The sequence below is a fragment of the Ornithorhynchus anatinus genome, chromosome 3, assembly GCF_004115215.2.
Source record: "Ornithorhynchus anatinus isolate Pmale09 chromosome 3, mOrnAna1.pri.v4, whole genome shotgun sequence".
In the NCBI taxonomy this organism is placed as follows: domain Eukaryota; kingdom Metazoa; phylum Chordata; class Mammalia; order Monotremata; family Ornithorhynchidae; genus Ornithorhynchus; species Ornithorhynchus anatinus.
In genome coordinates, this window is record NC_041730.1 from 121,393,666 (window position 1) to 121,421,208 (window position 27,543).

General features: G+C 44.0%; 2 protein-coding genes across 2 annotated transcripts in view; one reads left to right on the top strand and one right to left on the bottom strand.

Annotated features, from left to right (window-relative positions):
• DNTT (DNA nucleotidylexotransferase) overlaps positions 1 to 7,489 on the top strand; it is a 38,723-nt gene extending 31,234 nt beyond the window's left edge. Inside the window, exons 10-11 of the mRNA XM_029061259.1 lie at positions 739 to 822; positions 6,974 to 7,489. Coding sequence (XP_028917092.1) covers positions 739 to 822; positions 6,974 to 7,060 — 171 coding nt within the window. The 3' untranslated portion in view covers positions 7,061 to 7,489. The remainder of the gene's footprint in view (positions 1 to 738; positions 823 to 6,973) is intronic.
• Positions 635 to 27,543, bottom strand: LOC103166541. The gene is made up of 5 exons (XM_029061261.2): positions 27,176 to 27,543; positions 23,199 to 23,974; positions 17,708 to 17,869; positions 14,839 to 15,025; positions 635 to 1,430 (listed from the first exon to the last, which is right to left on the bottom strand). The coding sequence occupies exons 1-5, from the start codon at positions 27,222 to 27,224 to the stop codon at positions 1,417 to 1,419; spliced, it is 1,188 nt and encodes a 395-aa protein (XP_028917094.1). The 5' UTR covers positions 27,225 to 27,543; the 3' UTR covers positions 635 to 1,416.

Here is a 27,543-nt window from a genome sequence, read left to right on the forward strand (position 1 = left end):
TTTAGAAACTCTTCAGGCTTTTATACCAGGTCATCCCACTGGGCTGTAAACTTGTTGTAGGCAAGGAAGGGGTCTACCAATAATAATAATAACGTTGGTATTTGTTAAGCGCTTACTATGTGCAGAGCACTGTTCTAAGCGCTGGGGTAGATACAGGAGAATCAGGTTGTCCCACAGTTAATCCCCATTTTACAGATGAGGTAACTGAGGCCCAGAGAAGGTAAGTGACTTGCCCACAGTCACACAGCTAACAAGTGGCAGAGCTGGGATTCGAACCCATGGCCTCTGACTCCCAAGCCCGGGCTCTTTCCACTGAGCCACGCTGCTTCTCTAACCTATACCAACTTATATTGTACTGTTCCAAGTGCTTAGTATGGTGCTCTGCACACAGTAAACGCTCAATAAATAAGTTTGATCTTATCTATGAAATGATTAAAATAACAAAATATTTATGGAGAGCCTGAAGGGTGTTTAGCACTGTATTTCACAATTGGCCTACCTGTTAACAGACACTTGACAGTGTCATATATGTACATATATCCAAGACTGATTTCTACATAAGATTTATTCTGTGGACTATTTTGAAAGTTTGTTGAGACTTGACAAAAAGAAAATACCTTAGCAGAAAGCGGAAATACACCACAGTAAGTTTATTCATTGGTCTTTAGGTATCTCAGGATGATTACGTATTAAACAATAAAATAGTATCTGACTCCAAATAATAATTTACATTTACAGCAGTTTGAACGTGACTTACGGAGGTATGCCACCCATGAGAAGAAGATGATGCTGGATAATCATGCCTTATATGACAAAACTAAGGTAGAATTTTCTCTTTGAAATAAGAACTTATTGTTCATAATTCACAAGGTTAGTTTTTATTCAGTTATTGTTCTCCTATAATAACCTAGTTATACTGTCTTCAAACCTCTTATAGAATGGTTAAACAATATATTTAGAGTACTATTTAATTCTCCCAAGTAAATCTTCCTACATCAACATCCCACATTTCTCTTCATCCCTTCCGCACCCGGTGAGCAAAAACGTCATGTCTACTATGCCTTGCTAGAGTCTGAAATCACATTGACTTCATGGAGTGAACAATAGACATCGATGACATTTAACCACTGGTCAAGATCTTGGTTACAGTATATCGTTGTCAGCAGGGAACATCGCCACCAACTCTGCTATCGTGTACTCTCCAAAGCACTTGATACAGGTTTCTGCCCACAGTAAACACTAAATAAATACCATTTATTGACTGATAGACACTTATGACATATCATTGCAGTTCCCCTGTCAGATTGTTCACTTTTCCTTTGTAATAACGATTATTTGGGCATCTTTAAAGTCTGCAGTACCATCTTTGGGTTCCATATTCTGAAGAAGAAACCTAGCTTCTTTCGTCGTAGCAGGTCATATTGTGTAATCTGTAGAGAAAAGGACACTGTCATTAGCAGGATAGTCATAGGAGAGTAGAAGAGATTTAAAAAGGTTCCAGGATCAAAACAAATAGTTCTCTCACAAAAGAGGAAGACAGAGTGGATTGGGAAGGTCTATTCCTTGAGTGTGAGGATGTATTCTTACTGTAAAGATATCTATTTCTTTAGGACTTCAGGTGATCATTTAAAAAGATTCTATTTGGAACCCCCTGCAGATTCTGATGGGTTTGGATCAGTTCGGGAGGGTTCAGTCTTTGGAATACTAATAGTCTCTTAGTAATATGGGTAAGCTAATTTCCAACTTCACTTTTTCACTCCGGATCTCATTTATTCTCTGCTTTTTTTCCCCCACTCTATTTTTTCCTGAATGTTTTCAGTTTCCAGGTTTCCCTTGGCTTCCATTCAGGTACTGGGACCTGTGCCCACTGGCTTGGCCAGCTTCCAGAAACTGCCCCTGGCCTGATCCCAACCTATCACTGCCTCCACTCTAGAGCCTGGGCAAAGGGTGTGATTATTTTTGTGGAAGCTGATGCAGTTAATTCCACATTTGAGATCTGGATCATTTTATTTTCTCTAGATGAAATTAAGCTTTGGGTTTACTAAATCACATTTTTCACGTCAAGCCGACAAATAACATCAAAGAAGAAAAGGGCGAGGCTGCAGGGGAAAACCAAAAGTCCAAGCTGATAAACGCAAGCAAAACAGGGTACAAAATTACCAAATGAACATTTCTTGCACAATCAAATCCTGAAGTCACATCACCAAGCTCAAGGCCATCTTTAATGGGCTGTGATACAACTGCAAATATAAAGTTATTGAAGTAGGAGTGAAGCAGGATTATCGAGCTCAATATAGCCCTTAGTAACTTGACTATCAGAACAAAATGCCCAGAGGCAAGAGCTGAAACTGAATTTTTAAATAATAATAATAATGTTGGTATTTGTTAAGCGCTTACTATGTGCAGAGCACTGTTCTAAGCGCTGGGGGAGATATAGGGTCATCAGGTCATCCCACATGAGGCTCACAGTTAATCCCCATTTTACAGATGAGGTAACTGAGGCACAGAGAAGTTAAGTGACTCGCCCACAGTCACACAGCTGACAAGTGGCAGAGCCGGGAGTCGAACCCATGACCTCTGACTCCGAAGCCCAGGCTCTTTCCACTGTCTACCATTCTCAATCAAGTGAAAATCCTTTAAGTCTAGAGATTATTCTTTTATTCTTTTCTTAAATTTAGGGCGTTAACAGCTGGAAAGAATGGTTTGCCTTTTAATAGAAAATGTGCATGTCACCATAAAGATGGGATGTAATGGCCTTGACATTTTTTTCACAGAAGCAAACTGGTTTTTTTGTATTTTACGCGTAACATGTCGCAGAGGGGTTGGCTACTCATTCTGAAAGCTATCATTCTGGGACTTTTCACCCTTGACTGTAAAGTTGGGACTGTAAAATGTAGATTAAGATTGTGAGCTCTATGTGGGACAGGGATTGTGTCCAACCTGCTTATCTTATATCAACCCCAGCACTTAGTAGTACAGTGTCTAGAACATAGTGAGTGCTTACCAAATATCATAAAACAACAAAAAAATTGCCTGGAAACTCTCACGTCTTCTCAGAGAGAGACCGGGCCATGAGCGAGGCTGGGAAGTTAATATTAATAATGATGGTATTTGTTAAGCTCTTACTATGTGCCAAGCACTGTTCTAAGTGCTTGGGTAGATACAAGGTAGTCAGGTTATCCCACGTGGGGCTCACAGACTTAATCCCCATTTTACAGATGAGGTAACTGAGGCACAGAGAAGCTAAGTGACTTGCTCAAGGTCACACAGCAGACAAGTGGCAGAGCCAGGATTAGAACCCACGAACTCTGACTCCCAGGCCCCGCTCTTTCCACTAAACCACACTCAGGTAGTGTTGGGACCATTTCCCACACTGTCCCCTTGTATTTAGCATCTACAGCATGTAGTAAAAACATCGATTGAAGCCAGTTTATTTGGGGAATGTCACACTAGAAGTATAGATTCGGTAGATTTATAGGAATGAAGAAAGAGAAAAAAACCCCACAGAACCTCAATTTCCAAAAAGACTGAACACCAAATAACGGCATCACTAAATTCCTAGTTCATAAACTAGAAACTCGTGAGTAGAGAACAAATCAAGAAAAAGAACTAATTTAGAGACGAGATCAAAATGCAATTAAAGTAATTACTGAAATAAAGGGCTCAAAAAAAGACTGTCAGCATTTCCAGCGTACAGGAGGATCTTTCCTGATTTCTTGTTTATTTGGGGAAAGTATGAAACTCTATTTATTCTCAGCTCATCTTGAATCTTTAGTACCTAGAGAAAACTGACCCATTAGTGGAGGAAAATGTGCTTACAACATATAACTCTCATTCCTGAACCACTGTGAAACTACTGATTATCACCGAAAGAATTGGCAGTTTAATAAGATGCTCTTAGAGATGACGAAAGCTGGCACATTTTCGGTTCACGTTAGCCCAAACCAAGAAGTGAACATGGCTGAAATTTCCTTCACGGCCCAGCACCTCTGGCAGCTACAAGTCAGAGGAGCAGCTAAAAAAAAGCAGTAGGTATAGGATGGCTCATGCTGAGTTGGGAGGTGTGAACTCTTGGGAGAAGAGGCTGTTCTGAACTACCTGTTTAGAAATACCTGTTCTCGCTCCTTCTTAGACTAGGAGCCCCATTTGGGACAGGGGCTGTGTTCAACCTGAAAAACTTGTATCTACCCCAGTGCTTAAAACAATGCTTGACACCTAGTAAGCGCTTAACAAATATTATTATTATTCCCTGTGGAAAGCTCCTTGATTGTAACAGTATTGGCAGATTTTGTTGTTGTTTTTAAATGGTTTTTGTTAAGCACTCGAAACAAAAACTTCTCACTCTAGGCTTCAAGGCTGTCCATCACCTCGCCCTCTCCTCCCTCTCCTCCCTTCTCTCTTTCTACCGCCCACCCCGCACGCTCCGCTCCTCTGCCGCCCACCTCCTCGCCGTCCCCCGTTCTCGCCTATCCCGCTGTCGACCTCTAGGCCACTTCCTCCCGCGGTCCTGGAACGCCCTTCCTCCTCACCTCCACCAAACATTCTCTTCCCCTCTTCAAAACCTGACTTTCATTCCATAGTATTTACTGAGCGCTTACTATGTGCAGAGCACTGTACTAAGCACTTGGAATGAACAAGTCGGCAACAGATAGAGACAGCCTTTGACGGGCTTACGGTCTAATCGGGGGAGACGGACAGATGAGAACGATGGCGATAAATAGAATCGAGGGGAAGAACATCTCGTAAAAACAATGGCAACTAAATAGAATCGAGGCGATGTACATTTCATTAACAAAATAAATAGGGTGATGAAAATATAGACAGTCGAGCGGACGAGTACGGTGCTGAGGGGATGGGAAAGGAGAGGGGGAGGAGCAGAGGGAGATGGGGGGAAAAGAGGGTTAAGCTGCGGAGAGGTGAAGGGGGGGCGGTAGAGGGAGTAGAGGGAGAAGGGGAGCTCAGTCTACTTAAAGCTCACCTCCTCCAAGAGGCCTTCCCAGACTGAGCTTCCCCTTTTCCCTCTGCTCCCCCTCTACCCCCCCTTCACCTCTCCTCAGCTAAGCCCTCTTCCCCCCTTTCCCTCTGCTCCTCCCCCTCTCCCTTCCCCTCCCCTCAGCACTGTGCTCGTCCGCTCAACTGTATATATTTTCATTACCCTATTTATTTTGCTAATGAGATGTACATCACCTTGACTCTATTTATTTGCTATTATTTTAATGAGATGTTCATCCCCTTGATTCTATTTATTGCCATTGTTTTTGTCTGTCCGTCTCCCCCGATTAGACTGTAAGCCCGTCGAAGGGCAGGGACTGTCTCTGTTACCGATTTGTACATTCCAAGCGGTTAGTACAGTGCTCTGCACATAGTAAGCACTCAATAAATACTACTGAATGAATGAATGTGCTTAGACACCATACTAAGCATTGGGTAGATATGAGTTGGACGCAGTCCATGTCCCACCTGGGGCTCACAGTCTTAATTCCCTCTGGCTCTGGCACTTGTCAGCTGTGTGACTGTGGGCAAGTCACTTAACTTCTCTGTGCCTCAGTTCCCTCATCTGTAAAATGGGGATTAAGACTGTGAGCCCCACGTGGGACGACCTGATTCCCCTGTGTCTACCCCAGCGCTTAGAACAGTGCTCTGCACATAGTAAGCGCTTAACAAATACCAACATTATTATTATTATTATTAATTCCCATTTTATTGATGAGGTAACTGAGGCGCAGAAAAGTTAAGTGACTTGCCCAAGGTCACGCAGCGGACAAGTGGAGGATCCGAGATTGGAGCCCACGTCCTCTGACTCCCAGGCCCGTGTTCTTTCCACTAGGCCATGGCTCCCTGTATAGAGACACACATCACCCCCTCCAACGATGGGTTTTGTCCCTGGCCATGGAAGCTGGCCCGTCTCTTACTACATATCCAGCAATAAATGCATTCATTTCCTCTAACCAAAGCCAGAGAAAGTTGCACTGTTTTTCCTAAACATCACATAGCAAACATGTGGCAAAGCTGGGACTAGAACTCAGGTCCTCTGCCTCCCAGGCCAGTTCCATTTCCACTAAGCCTCGCTGTTTCTCATGCTGCCGAGAAAATAGAAAGTGTAATATATTTCTTGGCATTTCTGCACATACTGTTATTTCTCCCTGGATTTGGCCTCTGAAAAATCCGAGAAAATCTGTAAGAACACAACGACCCACACCCAGATACAAACACACGCCCACAAGTCTAAGCACATGTGTACACACCCCTACTCACCTGTGCCAAGGCGAACTTTAAAGCCTTTAAACCCTTAAACTGAGAGCCCGATTCCAGTCTGGGGAGTGGGTAGGGAATTTCCCACACTGTTAGGACCTTAAGTGTGTTGCGGAGAGAAGCCGGGAGCCTTCTTGAAGACAGAACTTTGAAAAGAGGTGGGGCAGGAAAGCAATCAAATTACACATGCTCACTTTCTCTTGGATGGTGAACGCTGTTGCAGATTTTAGGGGCACAAAGATAAAAATGCAACCACTTTTAAATAAAGGTAAAATTTTAGTATTGTGTATTTTAAATTTGGGGTCTAAGTTCCCAAAACAGAAGCAGCGATGTCTTGTGGGAAGACCACAGGCCTGAGAGTCACAAGGACCTGAGTTCTAATGTTGACTCTGCCCCTTGTCGGATGGGTGACCTTGGGTAAATCATTTCTCTGTGCCTCAGTTACCTCATCTTTAAAATGGGGATTAAGACTGTGAACCCTGTGTAGGACAGGGACTGTGCCCACCTGGTTAACTTGAATCGCCCCCAATGCTTAGTACTGTGCATGGTATATTGTAAGCGCTTAAATATCATTTTTAAAAAATTTAAATTAAAACATAATTAAAGTTCAGGAGCATGACAATACTGCACTACATTTCACTGTTTCAGGGTAGAAATGACTAGTGAGAATATGGAAACTGTTTTAACACGTGTACTGTTTTGTTTCTATTTTGTTTTACAGAAGATTTTTCTCAAAGCGGAAAGTGAAGAAGATATTTTTACACATCTGGGATTGGATTATATTGAACCATGGGAAAGAAATGCATAGTAGACTATAGTTAACATTTTCTGATATTACACAAATTTGGTTTATTTTTGTTACTCAATTTTTGCGCTTGCGGATGATAGTAATAGATATCTAAAAAGCATATAATTTTTTTCAAGAAGACAATTAGATTAAAAAATTCTCATTTAGTGCAAACCACATACCATTTAGAGCTCGTTAATAATTCTTATATCCCAAATAGAGTGTTGTTGTACATGTGGTCAAAAGCATTTTACCTCCTAGTATCTTTAAGAATTAATCAATAGTATTTACTGAACTCTTACTGTGTGCAGAGTACCTTAGAAAGCGCTTACAATAGAATTAATAGACATGATACAAGCTAGCAGGTAAGAGGAATTAATACAGTTTAAAGACATGTACATGAATATATTTGAACATGCATTTAATAATTACTATTCCTCCTGAAGCAGTGTGGTCTAGTGGAAAGAGCACTATCCTGGGAGTCAGAGGACCTGGGTTCTGATTCTGGCTCTGCCAGTTACCTGCTCTGTGACCTTGGGCAACTCACTTAACTTTTCTGTACCTCAGTTTCCTCATTTGTAAACTAGGGATTCAATGTTGTTCTCTCTCCCCTTTTAGACTGCGTGCCCCATTTGGGACAGGGACTGAGTCTGACCTGATTATCCCGTATCTACCCCAAAGTCTACACTGGTTGGCACATAGTAAGCACTTAACAAAAAAACACATTTATTGTTAATCATTATTCCCATTTGCACTGTGGGGCAAAAGAGTTGTGGGAATTAATTGGGTGTAGAGGTAAGCGATCTTACTTGTCCCAACACTTCGGAAATTATTTAACAGTAAACTTTCAGAATTCCCTCCAAAATCTTTTCCCTCTCTATTACTGGGGAAATGTATGGCTCAGAATACTCCCTCACTAGTGAAATGGAGAAATGCTAGATGTTAAAGTTTTTGTTTTCTATTTTGAGGGAAGAGATCTGAGATGAACTTTACTTTCAATTAGGTTATCGATCAGTGTAACAATCAATGGTATTTACTGAGTCCTTACTGTGTGCAGAGCACTGTACAGAGCTGGTAATCAATCAATCAATCAATGGTATTTACTGGGGCACAATCCATGCCCCCAAGGAGTTTAGCGTCTAGTGGGAAAGACAGAATTAAAATGAATTACAGAAACAACAGAGTATAAGGATATGTACTTAAGTGCTCCGGGACTAGGTTGGGCTGAGTAGCAAAGTACTTAAAGGGTACAGACCCAAGTGCCTAGGAGAATAGGTGACACAGAGGGAGGATAGATAAGGTGGGGAGATGCCGGAAAGCCTATTGGAGGAGATAATAATAATTTTGATGTTTGTTAAGTGCTTACTATTTGCCAGGCACTGTACTGAGCGCTGGGGTGGATACAAGCAAATCAGATTGGGCAAAGTCCCTGTCCCACATGGGGCTCAGAGTCTTAATCCTCATTTTACAGATGAGGTAACTGAGGCACAGAGAAGTGAAGTGTCTTGCTCAAGGTGACAGAGCAGACAAGTGGTGGAGCTGGGATGTGATTTTAGTAGGGCTTTTAGGATGAGGACTGTGGTGGCCTGTCAGCTATGAAGGGAGGGACTTCCGGGCCAGAGGGAGGACGTGGGCAAGGGGTTATAATCCGAGATGGTAGGTAGACAATAGAGAAGGTTTTGTCTTTCTGTCTTGGCAAACGACATTGTTTTGTATTGCTTATGCACCAAACACAAGAGGGCAGTAACTTGTGAACACTCCACTTCCATTTTTTTTTGACAGCCACTAAATCACTCAATCGTATTTATTGAGCACTTGGTGTGTGAAGGCTCTGTACTAAGAGCTTGGGAGAGCACAACGCCACAATATAAAGACACATTCCCTGCCCACAAAGGTGCTTACAGTCTAGAAGGGAGCTTTCAGTCAAGAGCTAAACTTCCAGTGACTCAGTTGCCAGCTCTGACTAGGTATGGTTCTTTTTTCACTCTCTTGATTATTGGAGGCTTTGCTGCTGCTAACAACAAATGTCACAACATTGTGACAGCAATGACTACTTGAAGAGATCTAGCGACAAAACGCCTGGCTCTCTAAACACACACCTACACGCTCCTAGGCTCCCTCCTCCCCAAATTACTGAAGCCTGGAGGGACTCCTTTCTTGGAACCAGCCACAGGAGGGAATCGTCTCCCCTCTTCTCAGATCTCTCCACCACCCTCTTCTAGGTGGGGAAGAGAACTTCCCCTGAGACCTTCAGGTCTTGAGTCCTCTGGCTGTCTCAAGAGCTGGCTTGGAGGAGACTCTCAGGACCAACTTTGGCCCAGAGTCCTGGGCCCGTGGCCAGTCCAGTTGAACCAGAATTTCAGGTCACAGATTGTGATGATCTAGCCCACCAGGTTCTGTTAGCCCACAGTTAGGACTCTTGAAATATTAATTTGTTGTGAAACCACATCGCATCACTTGATTGGGTTTTTTTTTTAATTCTATGTCCAACACGTCCACTTGTTTAGAAGGAATAAACAGTTTGTGGAAGTAGGGACTGAGTGGAACTCCTTGGTCTTAATAGACTGGTTTAAAGAACCAGGTGGATACAGACTAAAACATCCTCCAGGAAAAGGAGAAGGTAAAGAAACTCAAATTAGAGTTTCAGGAGGAGGGGTGGATTTGGGAAATCAGGGAGGGAGGGGCCCAGAACTGGGTTTCCCACAGACTGACAGGAAATGTGAATCAGAAACAGGATTGGAGCCTGTAGACTGTGGATCAAGAGTCCTAGCTGTGGGCTAACAACCTAGTGAGATCTAGATCACACGGCCTCCTCCTTTCCACAGCCCTTATGTTCTAAATGATTTATTATGTTAATGTCTGTCTCCCCTTCTAGGCTGTAAGATCTTTGGGGGCAAGAACATGTCTGCCAACTCTGTTGCATTGTACTCCCCCAAGCTCTTAGTACAGAGCTCTGCACACATTAAGCACTCAGTAAATACCACTGATTGATTGATGCTCTGAATTTCTGTGACCTTGAAGAATTCCCTTTTATGGAATGACCAATAGATGGGGATCATTTTATCAATCCTTGCATTCGACTCTCCCACCTCCATGCCAAACACTTGCCACCTCCTGGAATGCTACTCTCTACTCCCTCTGTTCTCTTTCCAAATACTGAATCTCATTTCCCCTATGAAGATTTTCTCAAACGCACCCAGCTGTGATGGATCACTCTATTCACAACACTTAATTCCTCAACAACTGTGATCATCTCTAAACTTAAATTTTATATCTTTCAGTTACGTTCTTAAGTATTTTAGAAAGTTTTATGATGATTTGTGTATGTGGGTTTATCAGACTCCCCATTAGACTGTAGACTTTCTTAGTAATTCCCCAGAATGTCTAATACAGTGTCTGTAGTTTTCCCAGTGTATACACTGTCTCCGACAGGGACTTCTCAATAAATGCTGTTGACTGACTGACTATTGGTTGTCCAGTCCTTGTCTTTAACAGTACAGAACAAAGGTCCCCATCAAATACCCCAAATCCAGCTGAGTCTCTTTGGGTGGTTCTCAAGAATGTGGATTCAATATGGAAAAAACCTCCAGCCGCAGTAAAAGATGACACAGAAATGATGGTGTCCAGCCTGTATTTAGAACCTAGCTGGATGAGGCAGTCATAGTACCAGCGGGAGAGAGTTGTGTCTTTCTGCTGCACCTTGAGAACCTACCCCTCACTACTTTTTCCTCACCCCAGTGAACGATAGCGAGCAGACCACTGGGCAAGAAAATCTGTTTCCTGTTGGTGTCATCCAGGCCCGGCTAGCACCTTCTCTAAAGGAACAGAGATGTGGAGAGTATCCTAGTCACACCATAATTCTTCCTACATTATTTTAGTTAGGTGGCCTCTGATGGATTTTTAACAATGAAAACCACCCTCTCCCTCATCCCCTCCCTGTCTTATTCTGGTATCAAAATTTCTATCAGTCACCATCCGCTACTTTGCCATTCCTACTCAGTGGGGAGATTGGGGATCCACTGTAATTGGGCTAAGTGGGTGAAGTCATTAGCTTTGCCCCATAAACTTATTGGGCAGCTCAACCTACCCCCTGCAGTAAAAAAACTGGAGGTAGAGTCACAACTGAGCTCTGTCCCTGAGTTCAGCAGGGAATGAGCATTCATTCATTCATTCAATAGTATTTACTGAGCGCTTACTATGTGCAGAGCACTGTACTAAGCACTTGCCAAGATCTGCCCTTTCCTCTCCACCCAAACGGCTACCTTACTGCTACGGGCTCTCGTTATATCCCGGCTAGACTACCGTGTCAGCCTTCTCTCTCATCTCCCTTCCTCCTCTCTCGTCCCGCTCCAGTCTATTCTTCACTCCGCTGCCCGGCTCATCTTCCTGCAGAAACGATCTGGGCCTGTCACTCCCCTTCTTAAACATCTCCCGTGGTTGCCTTTCGACCTCCACTCCAAACAAAAACTCCTCATTCTAGGCTTCAAGGCTATACATCACCTCGCCTCTTCCTACCTCTCCTCCCTTCTCTCTTTCTACCGCCCACCCCGCACGCTCCGCTCCTCTGCCGCCCACCTCCTTGCCGTCCCTCGGTCTCACCTGTCCCGCCGTCGACCCCCGGGCCACGTCCTCCCGCGGTCCCGGAAGGCCCTCCCTCCTCACCTCCGCCAAACTGATTCTCTTCCCCTCTTCAAAACCCTACTTAAAACTCACCTCCTCCTAGAAGCCTTCCCAGACTGAGCTCCCCTTCTCCCTCTACTCCCTCTACCGCCACCCCCATCACCTCTCCGCAACTTAACCCTCTTTTCCCCCCATCTCCCTCTGCTCCTCTCCCTCTACCTTCCCATCCCCTCAGCACTGTACTCATCTGCTCGACTGTATATATTTTCATCACCCTATTTATTTTTTAATGAAATGTACATCGCCTTGATTGTATTTAGTTGCCACTGTTTTTACAAGATGTTCTTCCCCTCGACTCTATTTATTGCATTTGTTCTTGTCTGTCCGTCTCCCCCGATTAGACCGTAAGCCCGTCAAACGGCAGGGACTGTCTCTATCTGTTGCCGACTTGTTCATTCCAAATGCTTAGTACAGTGCTCTGCTCTGGTAAGCGCTCAATAAATACTATTGAATGAATGAATGGAATGTACAAATCAGCAACAGAGACAGTCCCTGCCCTTTGACGGGCTTACAGTCTAATTGGGGGAGACGGGCAGACAAGTACAATGGCAATCAATAGAGTCAAAGGGAAGAACATCTCATAAAAACAATGGCAAATAAATAGAATCAGGGTGATGTACATCTCATTAAACAAAATAAATAGGGTGATGAAGATATATACAGATGAGCGGACGAGTACAGTGCTGAGGGCGTGGGTCGGGAGAGGGGGAGGAGGAGGAGGAGAGGGAAAGGGGGGAGAAGAGGGTTTAGCTGCAGAGAGGTGAAGGGCGGGGTAGAGGGAGCAGAGGGACAAAGGGGGGAGCTCAGTCTGGGAAGGCCTCTTGAAGGAGGTGAGCTTTAAGTAGGGATTTGAAGAGGGGAAGAGAATTAGATTGTCAGAGGTGAGGAGGGAGGGCATTCCAGGACCGCGGGAGGATGTGGCCCAGGGGTCGACGGTGGGATAGGCGAGACCGAGGGATGGTGAGGAGGTGGGCGGCAGCGGAGCGTGCAGGGTGGGCAGTAGAAAGAGAGAAGGGAGGAGAGGTAGGAAGGGGCAAGGTGATGGAGAGCCTTGAAGCCTAGAGTGAGGAGTTTTTGTTTGGAGTGGAGGTTGATAGGCAACCACTGGAGGTTTTAAGAAGGGGAGTGACATGCCCAGAACGTTTCTGCGGGAAGATGAGCCGGGCAGTGGAGTGAAGAATAGACTGGAGCGGGGCGAGAGAGGAGGAAGGGAGATCAGAGAGAAGGCTGACACAGGAGCATCCTGGGTTCCCTCCAGCCTAATCCAGGAAGCGGCAATATGCTCTCTGTTCCAGGTGTAATTGGGTGGACTTCCTCAAAATGGTACCTGGGACATCATCTTACCCTACACCGTGAGTATGACGTAGAGTATGGGATGAAAAGCAGCATGGCCTAGTGGAAAGAGCATGGGCTCTGGGAGTCAGAGGACCTGTTTCTTGTGGGTTTTTTAATGGTATTTATTAAGCGCGTACTAAGTGCCAGGGACTGTACTAAGCCCTGGAGTTGATACAAGCTAACCAGGTTAGACATAATCCCTGTCCCACATGGGGCTCATAGTCCTAATTCCCATTTTACAGATGAGGTAACTGAGGCACAGAGAAGAGAAGTGGCTTGCCCAAGGTCCCACAGCAGACAAGTGGCAGAGCCAGGATTAGAACCTAAGTCCTTCTGACTCCTAGGCCTGTGCTCTCTCCACAAAGCCACACTGCTTCTCAGTTAGCTGGGTTATAATCTCAGTTCTGCCATTTTCGTGCTGGGCAAGTCACTTAACTTTTCTGTACCTCAACTTCTTCATCTGTAAAATGGGGATTCAGTACCTATTCTCACTTTCTTAGACTGAACCCTTGTGTGAGTTTACTTGGCACACAGTAAACTCATCGTAGAGTTTCATAGTAAAGAAGCTGCAGGGGCCTAGTGGATAGAGTACAGGCCTGTAAGTAGAAGGACCTGGGTTCTAATCCCACCTCTATCACTTGTCCGCTGTGTGACCTTGGGCAAGTCACTTAACTAAATGTTGGTATTTGTTAAGCGTTTACTATGTGCCGAGCCCTGTTCTAAGCGCTGGGGTAGACACAGGGGAATCAGGTTGCCCCAGTGGGGCTCACAGTCTTGATCCCCATTTTACAGATGAGGTAACCGAGGCACCGAGAAGTTAAGTGACTTGCCCAAAGTCACACAGCTGACAAGTGGCCGAGCCGGCATTCGAACCCATGACCTCTGACTCCAAAGCCCGTGCTCTTCCTACTGAGCCACGCTGCTTCTCTAGAGAAGACCTCAATTCCTTCATCTTTAAAACGGGGATTAGGACTGTGAGCCCTACGTGGGACAGTGACTGTGTCCAACCTGATAAGTTTGTATCTACCCCAGCGCTTAGAACAGTGTCTGGCACACTGTAAGTATTTAAATACCATAATTGTTATTATTAACAAATACAACTATGATTATTATCATCATCATCATGAGCAAGGACTGTCAGTAGTCACCCAACTCTCCTTGAGCCAGTTTCAGGGGTGGATATGTAAAGGGCTGCCAAACTTAGAGCCCTTTACACAGCCCAAGTCTCAAACCAGCTCTGAGTAAGCCAAATTTGGCAACCTTTGACATTTGAGAATCCCAGTACAAGTCCACTTCCTCTACTCCTCCCCAGACCCAGGTCTGTCGGTATCCGTGTTTTCCCTTCCCCGCCATCCCCACTCCTGCCCTGTCCCTAAATTCCCACTCATGCTCAGAACCCTGAAAGGAAAGCCAACAAAACTGATGTGAAACGATGAACAACAAATTCCATGAGCAAAGATGAAGGGAATCATTAGTCCAGGAAAGGGGATAGCTGTCTTTGTGTCCACTGAAGACAGAACAAGAGGAAATGCACCTAGAATCAAGTAGGTGAGAAATCAGAAGACTACAGGGAAGAATCCCCAGACTACTAGATTAGCAAGGTGATGAAACTCTGGAATAGGAAGTAGTTGTGGAGATTTGGGACATTATGGAAAATCTCATTCCTGGAGATCTTTAAGAAAATCATCCTTGTATCTAAAGGGAGGGAAAGGACCAGATCATGCCTGGGTTCCAGATCTGTTTTTCTACAGTTCAATTATTCCAGTTGGACATGAAATCCTTACCATTGTAACTGCTCTGTTTTCCACCATTTCTGCCGATTTCTGGAATAATTGAAAGATCCGACTGATTTCCACTGTGAACCAAGAGGCTGTGTGGTCTCTCCTTCACATTCCAATATTTTTTCCCCTCCTTTTTCGAGCTGGACGAGGCAGTGGCTGTGCCACAGGAACAGTGCTGCAGAAAATACTCCTAGACCAGACAGGGGGAGAAAATACACAGGCTCTTACGTTCTTCTGCTCTACTGTAATAAACCACACAGTACACACAAATTGCCGGCATTCTTAATCCCACAGGTGTTTAGACGTATAACACTAATTATTAGGCCCAAAAGAGGGGACTGACTCTTTCTAAATGACGTCATAAAATCAGAAATAACTGAGATCCCTGAGGATGTATGCCAACGGTGGTAAAACTAGTTGTTTTTTTTAAATTGTATTAAGTGCTTACTATGTGCCAGGCACTGTACTAAACACTGGGGTAGCTACAAGATAATCAGGTTGGGCACAGTCCCTTTACCACTTAGGACTCACAGTCTTAATCCCCATTTTACAGATGAGGTAACTGAGGCACAGAGAAGTTGCATGATTTTCCAAGGTCACACAGCAGAGAGGTGGCAGAGCTGGAATTAGAACCCAGGTCCTCTAACTCCCAGGCCCTTGCTACGCCTTATCAGCCTGTGTATGAACATGTGCTCTGATTGCAGACAGATGCAGAGATGGGAGTGGAGTGGGGAGGGGGTCCTCTCACCCCAGGCCAAAGAAAGAAGCCTCTCTGGAGGTTTTTCTAGGGGCATCATCCCCAAACAACCCCAGAGGGAAAGATGCCAAGAGCCCCTAACACCGGAGATGGTGATTTCAGTTGAAACCTGCCTCGGGTGCAAGGAAAGCTACTCTACTCTACTCTACTTGGTTACTAAGACATTAAGGGGTTGGGATAAAGAATCAAAGATGACAAGGAACTTACAGATTTATTCAAAAAAATATGAAACCAAAGGCAATTCATACAAAACTATGTAATAATTATGGAATTTATTAAGAACTTATGGCGCTAAGCACTGGGGTAGATACAAAGTAAGCAGGTTGGATGCAGACCCTCTCCCCCATGGGGGTGACAAATTTGGAAGGTGCGGAGCAAGAGGGAATTGCCAAAAACTTCACCGAAAGGGATTGAGATGAATTTATCTTAATTAGAACAACCAACCAAGACAATTCTAGCCATGTTCCCAGAGGTCCCAGACCGGCACCCCCTCCACTAGCTCCTGCTTCCCCTGGTAATATAAGTCCCTGATGCAATGTTGTTTATTGAGGCCCCTCGACAGATGTTCTTCCCCTTGATTCTATTTATTACCATTGTTCTCGTCTGTCCGTCTCCCCCGATTAGACTGTGAGCCCGTCAAAGGGCAGGGACTGTCTCCATCTGTTACCGATTTGTACATTCCAAGCGCTTAGTACAGTGCTCTGCACATAGTAAGCGCTCAATAAATACTATTGAATGAATGAATTCATTACCCCCACCCGCTCCTACCCACCAGATCCTCTCAGCTACAGGGTCCTTGGGACAAGGCAGGTGAATTCTACTGTCCTGCCAGTCAGAGGTCATGGAACCAACCCCTGAGCCTGCCAGCCAATATGAAAGGCAGCAACACATTCATTCAATAGTATTTATTGAGCGCTGACTATGTGCAGAGCACTGTACTAAGCGCTTGGAATGAACAAGTCGGCAACAGATAGAGACGGTCCCTGCCGTTTGATGGGCTTACGGTCTAATCGGGGGAGACAGGCAGACAAGAACAGTGGCAATAAATAGAGTCAAGGGGAAGAACATCTCATAAAAACAATAACAACAGATAACAACAACAACACAGATAACAACAAGGCCTAGTGGATAGGGCAAAGGCCTGGGAGTCAGAAAGGCTTGGGTTCTAATCCCAGCTCTGTCACGTGTCTGTTGTGTGCCCTTGGACAAGTCACTTCGCTTCTCTGTGCCTCAGTGACCTCATCTGTAAAGTGGAGATTAAGACTGTGAGCCCCATGTGGGAAAGGGACTGTGTCCAACCTGATTTGCTTGCATTTACCCCAGCGCCTAGAACAGTGCTTGATGCATAGTAAGTGCTCAACAAATACCATCATCATCATCATCAACAACAGATGAGAAATCCTACAGCACTTCGCTTTGGCGAGGACTATTAAGCACCAGCATTGGTTTCTGAGAGAAATTGTGAAAACTCCTTCCCTGGAAATCTTTGAGACTAGGATGGATTCTCCTTAAAGAAGCATCATGGCCCAGTGGAAACAGCCTGAGCCTTGGAGTCAAAAGGACCTGCGTTTTAATTCCGACTACATCACTTGCCTGCTCTGTGACCTTGAACAAATCACTTAGCTTCTCTGTGCTTCAGTTACCTCATCTGTAAAATGGGGATTAAGACCGTGAGCCCCCCGTGAGACATAATCCAACCTGATAATCTTGTATCTTCACCAGTGCCTGGCACATAATAATCGCTTAACAAATGCCGCTTGAAAAAAAGTCCTTTGGGTTACGTTCTGCTGGTGATGGGAAATTGGATCAGATAAATTAAGGGGTTGGGGCTTGGAACCAGATTGGGTTTAAAGGAAATTGGATCAGACAAATTAAGGGGTTGGGGCTTAGAACCAGATTGGGTTTAAAGATAACAGAAAAGACCTGGGAGACAGGATGATATTCCCAAATATATATTCTGACATATATTTGTGGTGAAGATCTGCATAAACTGAATGCAGTTTTAACCCCAGTGCAATGTTAGGTATAAGGATTAAAATTTAAGGTTGAAATAAAACTAAATGACAAAAACTTCAATAGAAAACAAAATTGGTTTTAAATTTTAGGTATCCTTACCTCATTTTTTTGTTTCACTTTCAGTTCTTTCCTCAAGCCACAGATTTGCTTTTGAAGACTGAGGTTGTGCTCCTGCAGGTGCCCAATTTTTTCTATCAACTGACAAACGTGTTCCAGATATCTGAAGCCTAAATCGAGAGCTTTAGGATTCCTTTGGTTCATCTGCAATGAAAAAGCCCGTTGTGTGAATATGTAATCTATCATTCATATTTGTATTATACAATTATAATCGATACTATACATCAACTAATCAGTGGTATTTATTGAGCATTTGCTGTGTGCAGAGCACTGTATTAACCACATAGAAGAGTACAATACAACAGAATTGGTAAACATGTTCCCTGCCCACAAGAATCAGTCTAGAGGTGGGGATGGATATTAAAATTAATATATTACAGATATTTCTGTAAGTCCTGTGCACTGAGGGTGGGATGAATATCAAGTGCTTAAAAGGTCCAGATACGAGTGCATAGGTAACACAGAAAGAAATGGGAATAGAGTAAATGCGGGCTTAATTGGGGAAGGTCTCTTGGAAGAAATGAGATTTTAATAAGGCTTTGAATGTAGGGAGAGCGATAGCTAATGGGAGGGGAGGGAATTCCAGGCCAGAAGGAGGATTTGGGCAAGGGGAGAGTGGTGACATAGATGAGATGGAGGTACAAGGAATAAATTGGTATTAGAGGAGTGAAGTATGCAGCCTGGGCTCCAGTAGGAAAGCAGTGAGGTTAGGTAAAAGGGGTCAAGTTGATTGAGTGTTCTAAAGTCTATGGTAAGGAACTTCTGTTTGATGTAGAGGTGGATGGGCTATCAGTGGAGGATCTTGAGAAGTGGGGAAACACAGATTGAATGGGTTTTTAGAAAAATAATCTGGGCAGCAGAGTGAAGTATGGACTGGAATGAGGAGAGGCAGAAGGGAGGGAGGTCAGCGAGGAGGCTGATGCAGTTGTCAAGGTGGAATCTGAGTGCTTGGATCAGCATAGAAGGAGTTTGGATTCATTCATTCATTCAACAGTATTTATTGAGTGCTTACTATGTGCAGAGCACTGTACTAAGCACTTGAAATGTACAAATCGGCAACAGATAGACAGTCCCGGCCCATTGATGGGCTTACAGTCTAATCGGGGGAGACAGACAAAAACAATAGCAATAAATAGAATCAAGAGGATGTACATCTCACTAAAACAATAGCAATAAATAGAATCAAGGGGATGTATATCTCATTTACAAAATAAATGGGGTAATAAAAATATATACAAATTTGGATGGAGGGGAAAGGGCAGAATTTAGTGCTATGGTGAAGGTAGATTCATTCATTCATTCAATAGTATTTATTGAGCGCTTACTATGTGCAGAGCACTGTACTAAGCGCTTGGGATGAACAAGTCGGCAACAGATAGAGACAGTCCCTGCCGTTTGACGGGCTCACAGTCTAATCGGGGGAGACGGACAGACAAGAACGATGGCAATAAACAGCGTCAAGGGGAAGAACATCTCGTAAAAACAATGGCAACTAAATAGAATCAAGGCGATGTACAATTCAGACAGATTGAATATGCGGATTTAATGATAGAGGTGAGTTGAGGATAATGTTGAGGTTATGGGCTTGTAAGGCAGGGAGGATAGTGTTGATGACTACAATGATGGGAATAGATCCAAAACAGGAAGAGGACAGGGTTTGGGTGGGAAGATGGAGTTCTGTTTTGGACATGTTAACTTTCAGTCCAAAACTGAGTCTTGAGGGACTCCCACAATTAGAAGGTGGGAGGGAGAGGAGAAGCCTAATAGACTGAGAAGGGGTGGTCAGAGAAACAGGACGAGAACCAGGAGAGTACTGTGCTAGTGAAACCAAGGTTGGTTGTTTCAAGACTCAGACTATAAGCTCTTTTTGGGCAAGGAACCTATCTACTGACTCTGTTATAATGTACTCTTCCAAGCACTTAGTATAATGCTTTGCACATAGGAAGTGCTCAATAAATATGATTGGAGGGGGTGGTCCATGATATAAGGCAGTTTAGAGAACAAAGAGGATTAGGGTGGAGTCGTTGCCATTGGATTTGTCAAGAAGGAGTTCACTGGTGACCTTAGAGAGGGCAGTTTCCATAGAGTGAAGGGGGTGGAAGCCAGGTTGGAGGGAGGCCAAGAAGTAATTGGAGAAGAAGTGGAGGCAGGAGATGTAGACAACAGGTGTAGACAACTTGCTCAAGGAATTTGGAGAGGAGTGATAGGAAGGGGATGAAGTGATAACTGGAAAGAGCTGTGGGGTTAAGGGAGGGTTTTTTTTTTTTTTAAGAGAAGGGCTATATGAGGATGCTTGAAAGCAGTGGGGGGAAAGCCTTTCAAAAGTGAATGATTTAAGAAAGCAGTGAGGGAGGAATAAAGGAAAGAGCAAGTGTTTTGATAAGATAGAAAGGGATTAGATCAGAGGCCCAAGTGCAGAGGATGGTTTTTGACAGGAGACAGGAGATCTTCTCTTGAGATACTGCTGGGAAAGAGGGGAGAGTCAAAGGGGGGCAGGGGAGATTTTAGAGAGATTACGTCTGTTGATTTCAATTTTATCAATAAATACATGAGCAGGTCATTCAGAGAAAGAGATGGGGATGGGAGGATGGGGGTTTGAGGAAGGAGTTAAATATTTGAAACAGGAGGCAGAGGCAATGGGAAGCAGCATGACGTAGTTGACAGGGCACAGACCTGGGAGTCAGAAGGTCATGAGTTCTAATTGTGGTTCTGCAATTTGTCTTCTGTGTGATCTTGGACAAGTCACTTTGCTTCTCTGTGCCTCAATTACCTCATCTGTAAAATGGGGAGTGAGACTGAGAGCCCCACGTGGGACAGGGACTGTGCCCAACCCAATATACTTGTATCTACCCAGCACTTAGTGTAATGCCTGGCACATAGTAAGCACTTAACATGTACCATAATTATTATTATTATGAGTACAGGAGTCAATAAGGATGGAGGAGTACTGTTGTCAGGTAGAAGAGAGGGCAGAATTAAAGCAGATGAGGATGAATTTTGAGATGGACGAAATCAGTCTGGTGTCTTTCTACAGCAATGTTCTCCAGCTCAAGGACAGGAGCAGAGGAATTGTACTGTGAAGGTGATCAAGGGTGTCAAGATTAGTGGTGCGAGATAGGCGGAGGGACGGGGGAATGAGGGAGTTGAGTTCAGTGGAGAGGGTGGTGTTGAGGACATCGATCTGTGTATTAAGAGAAGATAGTTGTGGTAAGCAGACCAAAGGAGGCAGGATTTCTTTAGAAAACTGGAGGAGTCCAAGTAATTGGAGGTTTCTGTGGAGGAACAGCGCAGATTTGGGGGGAGCGGGTGTATGGGAGAGAAGGAAGGTGAAGAGGTTAGGAGCAGTTAGAGGAATTTCAGAGTTTGTGAGGGAGGGACTGTACGATTAGAGACGATAAGATCCAATGCGTGTTTAAAATGGTGAGTGGGTAAGGTGGGGTGGAGCAAGAGATCACTGAAATTGAGGAGTGAGAGGAAGCAGGCAGCGAAAAGGTAATCAGGAATATCCACAAGGATACTGATGTCCTGAATGATCAACGTAGGGATGGGGAAAGAGAAAAGGCATGCGAGGAAGAGATCTAAATGGTTCAGAAAGTTGCAGGGGAGTAGTATCTGGACAGCATAGTAGAGGTTGATGATAAGGGCTTCAAATGAAGGAAGCAGCATGGCCCAGTGAATAGATACAGGCCTAGGAGTCAGAAGGAACTGGGTTCTAATCCTGGCTCTGCCATTTGTCTGCTGTGTGACCTTGGGCAAGTCTCTTAATTTCTCTGTGACTCAGTTACCTCACCTGTAAAATGGGGTTTAAGACTGTGAACCCCTTGTGGGACTGTGTCCAAGCTGATTGGCTTCTGTCTATCCCAGTGCTTGGAACAGGGCTCGACACATAGTAAGCACTTAACAAATACCAGCGTGGCTCAGTGGAAAGAGCATGGGCTTGGGAGCCAGAGGCACGGGTTCGAATGGCATGGGTTCAAATCCCGGCTCTGCCACTTGGCAGCTGTGTGACTGTGGGCAAGTCACTTAACTTCTCTGTGCCTCAGTTGCCTCATCTGTAAAATGGGGATTAAGAATGTGAGCCTTATGTGGGATAATCTGATTCCCCTATATCTCCCCCAGCGCTTAGAACAGTGCTCTGCACATAGCAAGCACTTAACAAATACCAACATTATTATTATTATTATCATCATTATTATTATGGGAAACCTATAATTAAATTATTCCTGTTATCTAGATCCCAGTTCTTAGTTTCCTTTCCCTCCTTGGACAGGAGAGCAGGTGTACATTGGTAAATGAGGGTGCCTTATTGGGTTCATGCTCATGGCACTGGGTTTGCCCTGGGGAAAAGGTGGGAAGGTGGATTTTTGTGGGGAAAATCCCAGGCAAATGTGAGGTGCTGCCAGTTCTTCCAAACTCAAGAGGCCAAAATCAGCATTTGCACCCATTCCCATCTCCTCAAAAGGAGAGAGTTTCATGTATCAGGATATGAAAACAGATTTCCAGCCCCTTTCCACACTGCGGCTAATATGGATTTCGGTGCTCTTATCTTCCCTTTCCCTGGGGCAGTTCCCCTCTATTCCCAAACCTCTATCTCTCTCTTCCATTTGTTGTGTTCCTTTTCCTTGTCCCTATTTTCTCTTGTTTTTCTATCTCTCCCTACCTCTTGTTTTTGTTTCTTTCACTGCCTCTTCCCCTCTCTCTCTCTCCCTCCCTCTCTTTCTCCCTTTCCCATGTCTTTTTTTAAATTCCCCCGAGGCAAGCTTCTAATCCTACATAATCATTTTCCATGGGTTTTCCATTCAAAAACATTATCTTCTACACATGGGCAAGGCTGACACAATCACAGCAGTGGTGGTAAAACAGACATAATAAATTGTATGGGGGCAAGACTGTCATAATAAGCAAATGTAGTTGTTGTGATTTCTACAACCACAAGAGAAACAGAGAGACAAGAGAAAAAAGAGAGTCACAAACAGAAAGATACGACCAACACTAAATAGAGGAAAAAAAGAAAAGGAAAAGGAAAGTTGATTACTTGGAGGCAGAACGAATGAGGGACAAAAACAGAGAGAGAGAGAGAGAGACTGACAAAGAGAAGTAAAGAAACAGAGAGAGGCTGAGAAAGAGGTGGGGAGGGGACACCCAGAGAGCAGCTCAGCCTCTCCCTTTAACCTCTGCTGAACCAAATGGGATTCTACCACATGGAGGGGAAATCAAAGTTACCCCTTGATCTGAGATTATTCATTCGCTCTTATTTATTGAGGGCTAACACCGTACTAAGCACTGGGAGAGTACAGTACAATAATAAACAGGCACTTTCCCTGCCCACGATGGGTGTACAGTCTGAGTAGGGACCAGCTCCTACGAGCACGAACACTGCAAACCGCCTGACTCCCAACAGCCACCAGGAGACTCCATATGGGGTGCGAAATGATTTGGGGTGACACTTAGACCTATTCGTCTATTTTCTTACCTCACTTAATTTACGGCATCCATTTGTGTATTCATTCAAGCTGTCACCCGGATATATTTTTAACTGCTGCCCGGGAAGATATCGGGTACTATTCAAGATGGCTGTATGCTGGTTGAGGATTGTTCTTTCTTCCTCTTCGGAAACTGCAGCTGAAGTGGAGTCAGAGCTCTTTTCCTTGTTTTCCTTTCCAGAAACCTCTTCCTGGCTTTGGCTCAGAGGATGGTCAGGGTTGTCTCTCCCCGGGGGACTCCGGAGGTCTTCCAGCCCCACTGCGGGACTATTCAGTCCAGGATCTGCGGCTTCAGTGGGGCCCTTGATTTGCCGGATGCTCTCTGGATTACCCTGCCCGGCTTCTGCTATTATGTGACTGGTTCTGGGAGAGGAAGAGGCACTGAGCATGCCGGAATCATAGGAAGACTCCCTGCTGTGAAGTATAAAGCTCTTTTCGGACTCTGTCGGAGTAGATGGAGAATTGACCAATCCGTGCAATTCAAACCTAGACTCTTCACACTCTAATTTGGAGAACTGGCCCTGCTGCGGTTGCTGATCCAGGATTTCCTGCGCTGTCATGTAGCCTGGCTTCTCTGGCACCTCGGTTGGGCTCAAATCATTGTTTGGGCATTCCGAGATGACCACCTGAGGAACGGAGGCTGCTGCCCCTGCCTCCGACCCCCTGGGGAAGTGAGGAAACAACCACTCGCTTGGAATCGCTTCACTCCTTAGTATTTTCATGTTGGTCAGAACCACCTCATTCTCCGTTGGTTGAGTTTTCTTTCCTATTTAAAAAAAAGGTCAACCTTTAAATGATAAAAGCCCTTGTGATTTATTTTGTTCCCTAACCTACCCCAGGCTAAGGGAGGATGGAATTCTGACTCTTCCTGAAGGTAGTTGTTTCAAAAGACAAGCTACGAGCCAAATTTATGGTTGAAAAAAATACGAACCCCTCAGCAGACCTGTATCTGCTGATTAGGATTATGGTCTGTTGGGAACCGGGGAAGCAGGAAAAAGCTGATAACTTTTCATTCCTGGGCCCAGATATTGTATACAGTTCCTGACTTCTTTGCCGAAGCGCTGAGAAGTCAAGTATTGATGATATTTCCTTTTCGCTCCAAGAGATTTGCTTGCAGTGAGGGTGTGTACGTTTCCCATGACTAAAAAAAAGTGGTCATTTCCCTTTTTTTTTTTTTTAACAATAGGCAGTTTTCTTTCTGACATCCTCCCTTGTGAATGCTAGGAAGGAACAGATTAGCTGCTGCTCTCACAGTGGAGAGAGTTCACGTGTTCCTTATATTGTTCAGGGACCATTACTTCACTTAACTAAGTGAGAGAAGACTCAAGTAGTTGTGAATCAGTCAGTCGCAGTTATTGAGCGCTTACTCTATGCAGAACACTGAACCAAGCACTTGGGAGAGTACAATATAACAGATAATGGTTGGCAAATTCCCTTCCGACAAGGAGCTCACAGTCTAGACTGGGAGAAAGTCCGATGGTCTTTGTTTCGGCAGGCAGGCCAAGGGGAGGGGCCCATTGGCCTCTTGATCAACTTGCCAGCGGAGTCTGGACCTCACAATCATAATGCCAGACTTTTCCCCTTCTTTTTCCAATACCCAAATGAGGGATTTTCCCCCATGGTGAGGTGAAATGTGTGATTTTTTGCAAAATTTCTTCCAAATCAGAGCTCACTGTGGTCAAAATGGCAATACTATCCAGGTTTCAACTGCAATTATCCAGGACCACCTGGCAAGAATTTTGCATCTGCTAATTTAACCTCACTTTGGTTCAGGCTGTATCATCCCCACTACCCAGTATATTCTCAAATCTACTATCTCAGTGCCTGTGGAGAAACTCTTTATCACATGGCCTAGTGGAAAAACCACAGGCCTGGAGTCAGGGAAAGTGGATTCTAATCCTGGTTCTGCTTCTTACCTGCTGTGCAATCTTGGGCAAGAAACTTTTCCTCATCTATAAAATTAGGGTAAGTCATGTATTCTTCTCCTTAGATTGGGGCCCCCAAGTGAGACAAGGAGTAGGTAATGGATCTACCCCAAAACTTAGTACATAGTGCTTGGCACACAGTAAGCACTGAATATTATTATTAATGATAATACTTAGGGTATCAAGCACCTATGTGTGCCAGGCACTGTACTAAGTACTGGAGTGGATAAAAGCAAATTGGGTTGGATACAGTCCCTGTCTTGCATAGGGCTCACAGTCTTAATCCCCATTTTCCAGATGATGTAACTGAGGCACAGAGAAATGAAGTGACTTGCCCAAGGCAAGACAAGTGGCAGAGCTGGGATTAGAACCCATGACCTTCTGACTCCCGGGTCCATGCTCTATCCTCTTCGTCATGCTTCTTCTTACTATTATTATTATTATTCAATTAATCAAGTTCAAAACAAGAAGGATCCTGGATGGAAAAGTTATCAAGAAATGAAAATAAAATCTTCAAATGAAATGGGTTTAAATTATCCTGAATTCCTTTTAAAAGCCCTAGAGCAGACTCTTAAGTCTGGGTCTGAAGTGAAGTACACATGTTCCCACTTAGACTGTGAGCTAAGGACAGGGACTGTGTCCAGCTGGATTATCTATCAACCCCAGCATTTAGAATAGTACTTAGCAGATGGTAAGTGCTTAAATATCAAAATAATGATTATTATTATTATTTTATGTTTGATCCTGAGTACTTGGAGAAGATAAGCAGATAGCCAAATAGGTAATTTTCTACAATGAGTGGAGTGTCCAATTTTCACTCTGAGGCTCAAGGCCTGGCTTTGCTCTGCCTATCCTCCTTTTTTTAAAAAAAATACCAGTTTTGGGTTTGTTATAGTAAGTACTCAACTTTAAAATGTTTTGCCATTTTATAAATTTTGCAATTTAGATATTTATGGCATGCATATACACCCAGAACAAAAGTAACTGTTAAAACTGTTAAATTTGCTGCATCTTATGAAGAGGGGTAACCGACGTAAGGGAATGGAGAATCAGCGCAGCAGATGTGCTGATGATATTAAATTGGGATGAACTGAGAACTTCTTCGAAGTTAAGAATAAAACCGAATAGAGATCTTAGCTACCACACAAATGGTCTTACAAAAAGTAGGAAATCTGAAAGAGACAGGTACAAACCAGTACCTTTGTTTTACAGAAAAACATCACCATGTATACAGGACTCGTTAAATGCAAATACAGGCAGAAAGAAATCTGGAGTCATAATTGATTACAAAATGAATGTGAGTCAGCTGTGTAGTGCCAATATTTAAAAAGTCAGTATGTTACTGGGATAAACAAGAGTATGACATCCAATGGCCTGAGAGTTATCCTTCTTCTCTAGTTTACTTTAGATAAACCACTAAATGGTGTCCAGCTTGGGTCTCTGCCTTTTCAAATGAGGAGTCAGAGGAAATTGACAAAAATGATTAAAAGGATGGAAATCGATAATATAAGGAAAGATTTAAAGAATTGGCGTTCCTTGGTCTGGAGAAGGGATGGTTTAAGGAGGACTTTGGTGTAAGGTATTTTTTTATGAAGGAAATGGACTTCCATTAAAGTAAGTACCATTTCAGTAAAATGTAAGGGAGAATTTCTTGGCTATCAGACGGGTGAACCCTGAAAGGGGCTAGCAAGAGAGGCTGTGGAGCCTCAGACCCCGGAGATCATTAAGAAAAGAAGACACCCATCTCTCCTGAACTCTCTCCCTTTGATTTTCCTTGAGGAGGGGCTCCCTCGAGGACTCTATGGCTTTAAGATTATTTCATTATATCATTATTTGTTTCATTCTGATATTTTATTATTGTAACACATTCTTCATCTATCGGAATGAATGAATCCTCACAATTCCCTAAAACAAAGATCAGTTTTACAGTCTCTACTGCCTAGATGGGAAAACTGAGTCTGAGATGGAAGTGGAACCCAGCTTTTGGGCACCTATGTTCTCAAGCGAGTAATGCACATTAGAAATAAAAGCATCTCACTTACCGTTTCTCCAGGGACCACGAATATTGAATGTCCGATGCCATTTTAACATCTTTGTGTGAGCTCCTAGGAAGAGGAATCACAAATCGGGAATTCACAAGCGTCTTCAGACTTCTTCACTTACAGATGGCACAGTACAAGCAGACGATCATCCTGTCAAAGCACCTTGTTTTTCTTGAACTGACTGCGGTCATAATTAAATTTGCACCAGGACTTTCCTTAATTCCCTGTTAGTGTCTCCTTTCTCCTGGCGCAGTTTCGGCTGCCCAGACATGATGTTGTACTTTCTCAGTCCCGAAGAAACAGAGGCTGGGACCTCTGCTGAGCTTGAAAGGAAATTGAGCTTCCAGCAGCAGGAGGCTGTTTTCTTC

What these genes read in the sequence shown, in the direction of transcription:
- LOC103166541 (XM_029061261.2), bottom strand. Translation starts at nt 27,224, where the DNA reads ATGTTAAAATGGCATCGGACATTCAATATTCGTGGTCCCTGGAGAAAC. An exon ending in GATGCCGTAAATTAAGTGAG is followed by an intron (nt 17,870 to 23,198) that starts GTAAGAAAATAG and finishes TTTTCATTGCAG; the next exon opens with ATGAACCAAAGGAATCCTAA. An exon ending in AAGTGAAACAAAAAAATGAG is followed by an intron (nt 15,026 to 17,707) that starts GTAAGGATACCT and finishes TGTCTGGTCTAG; the next exon opens with GAGTATTTTCTGCAGCACTG.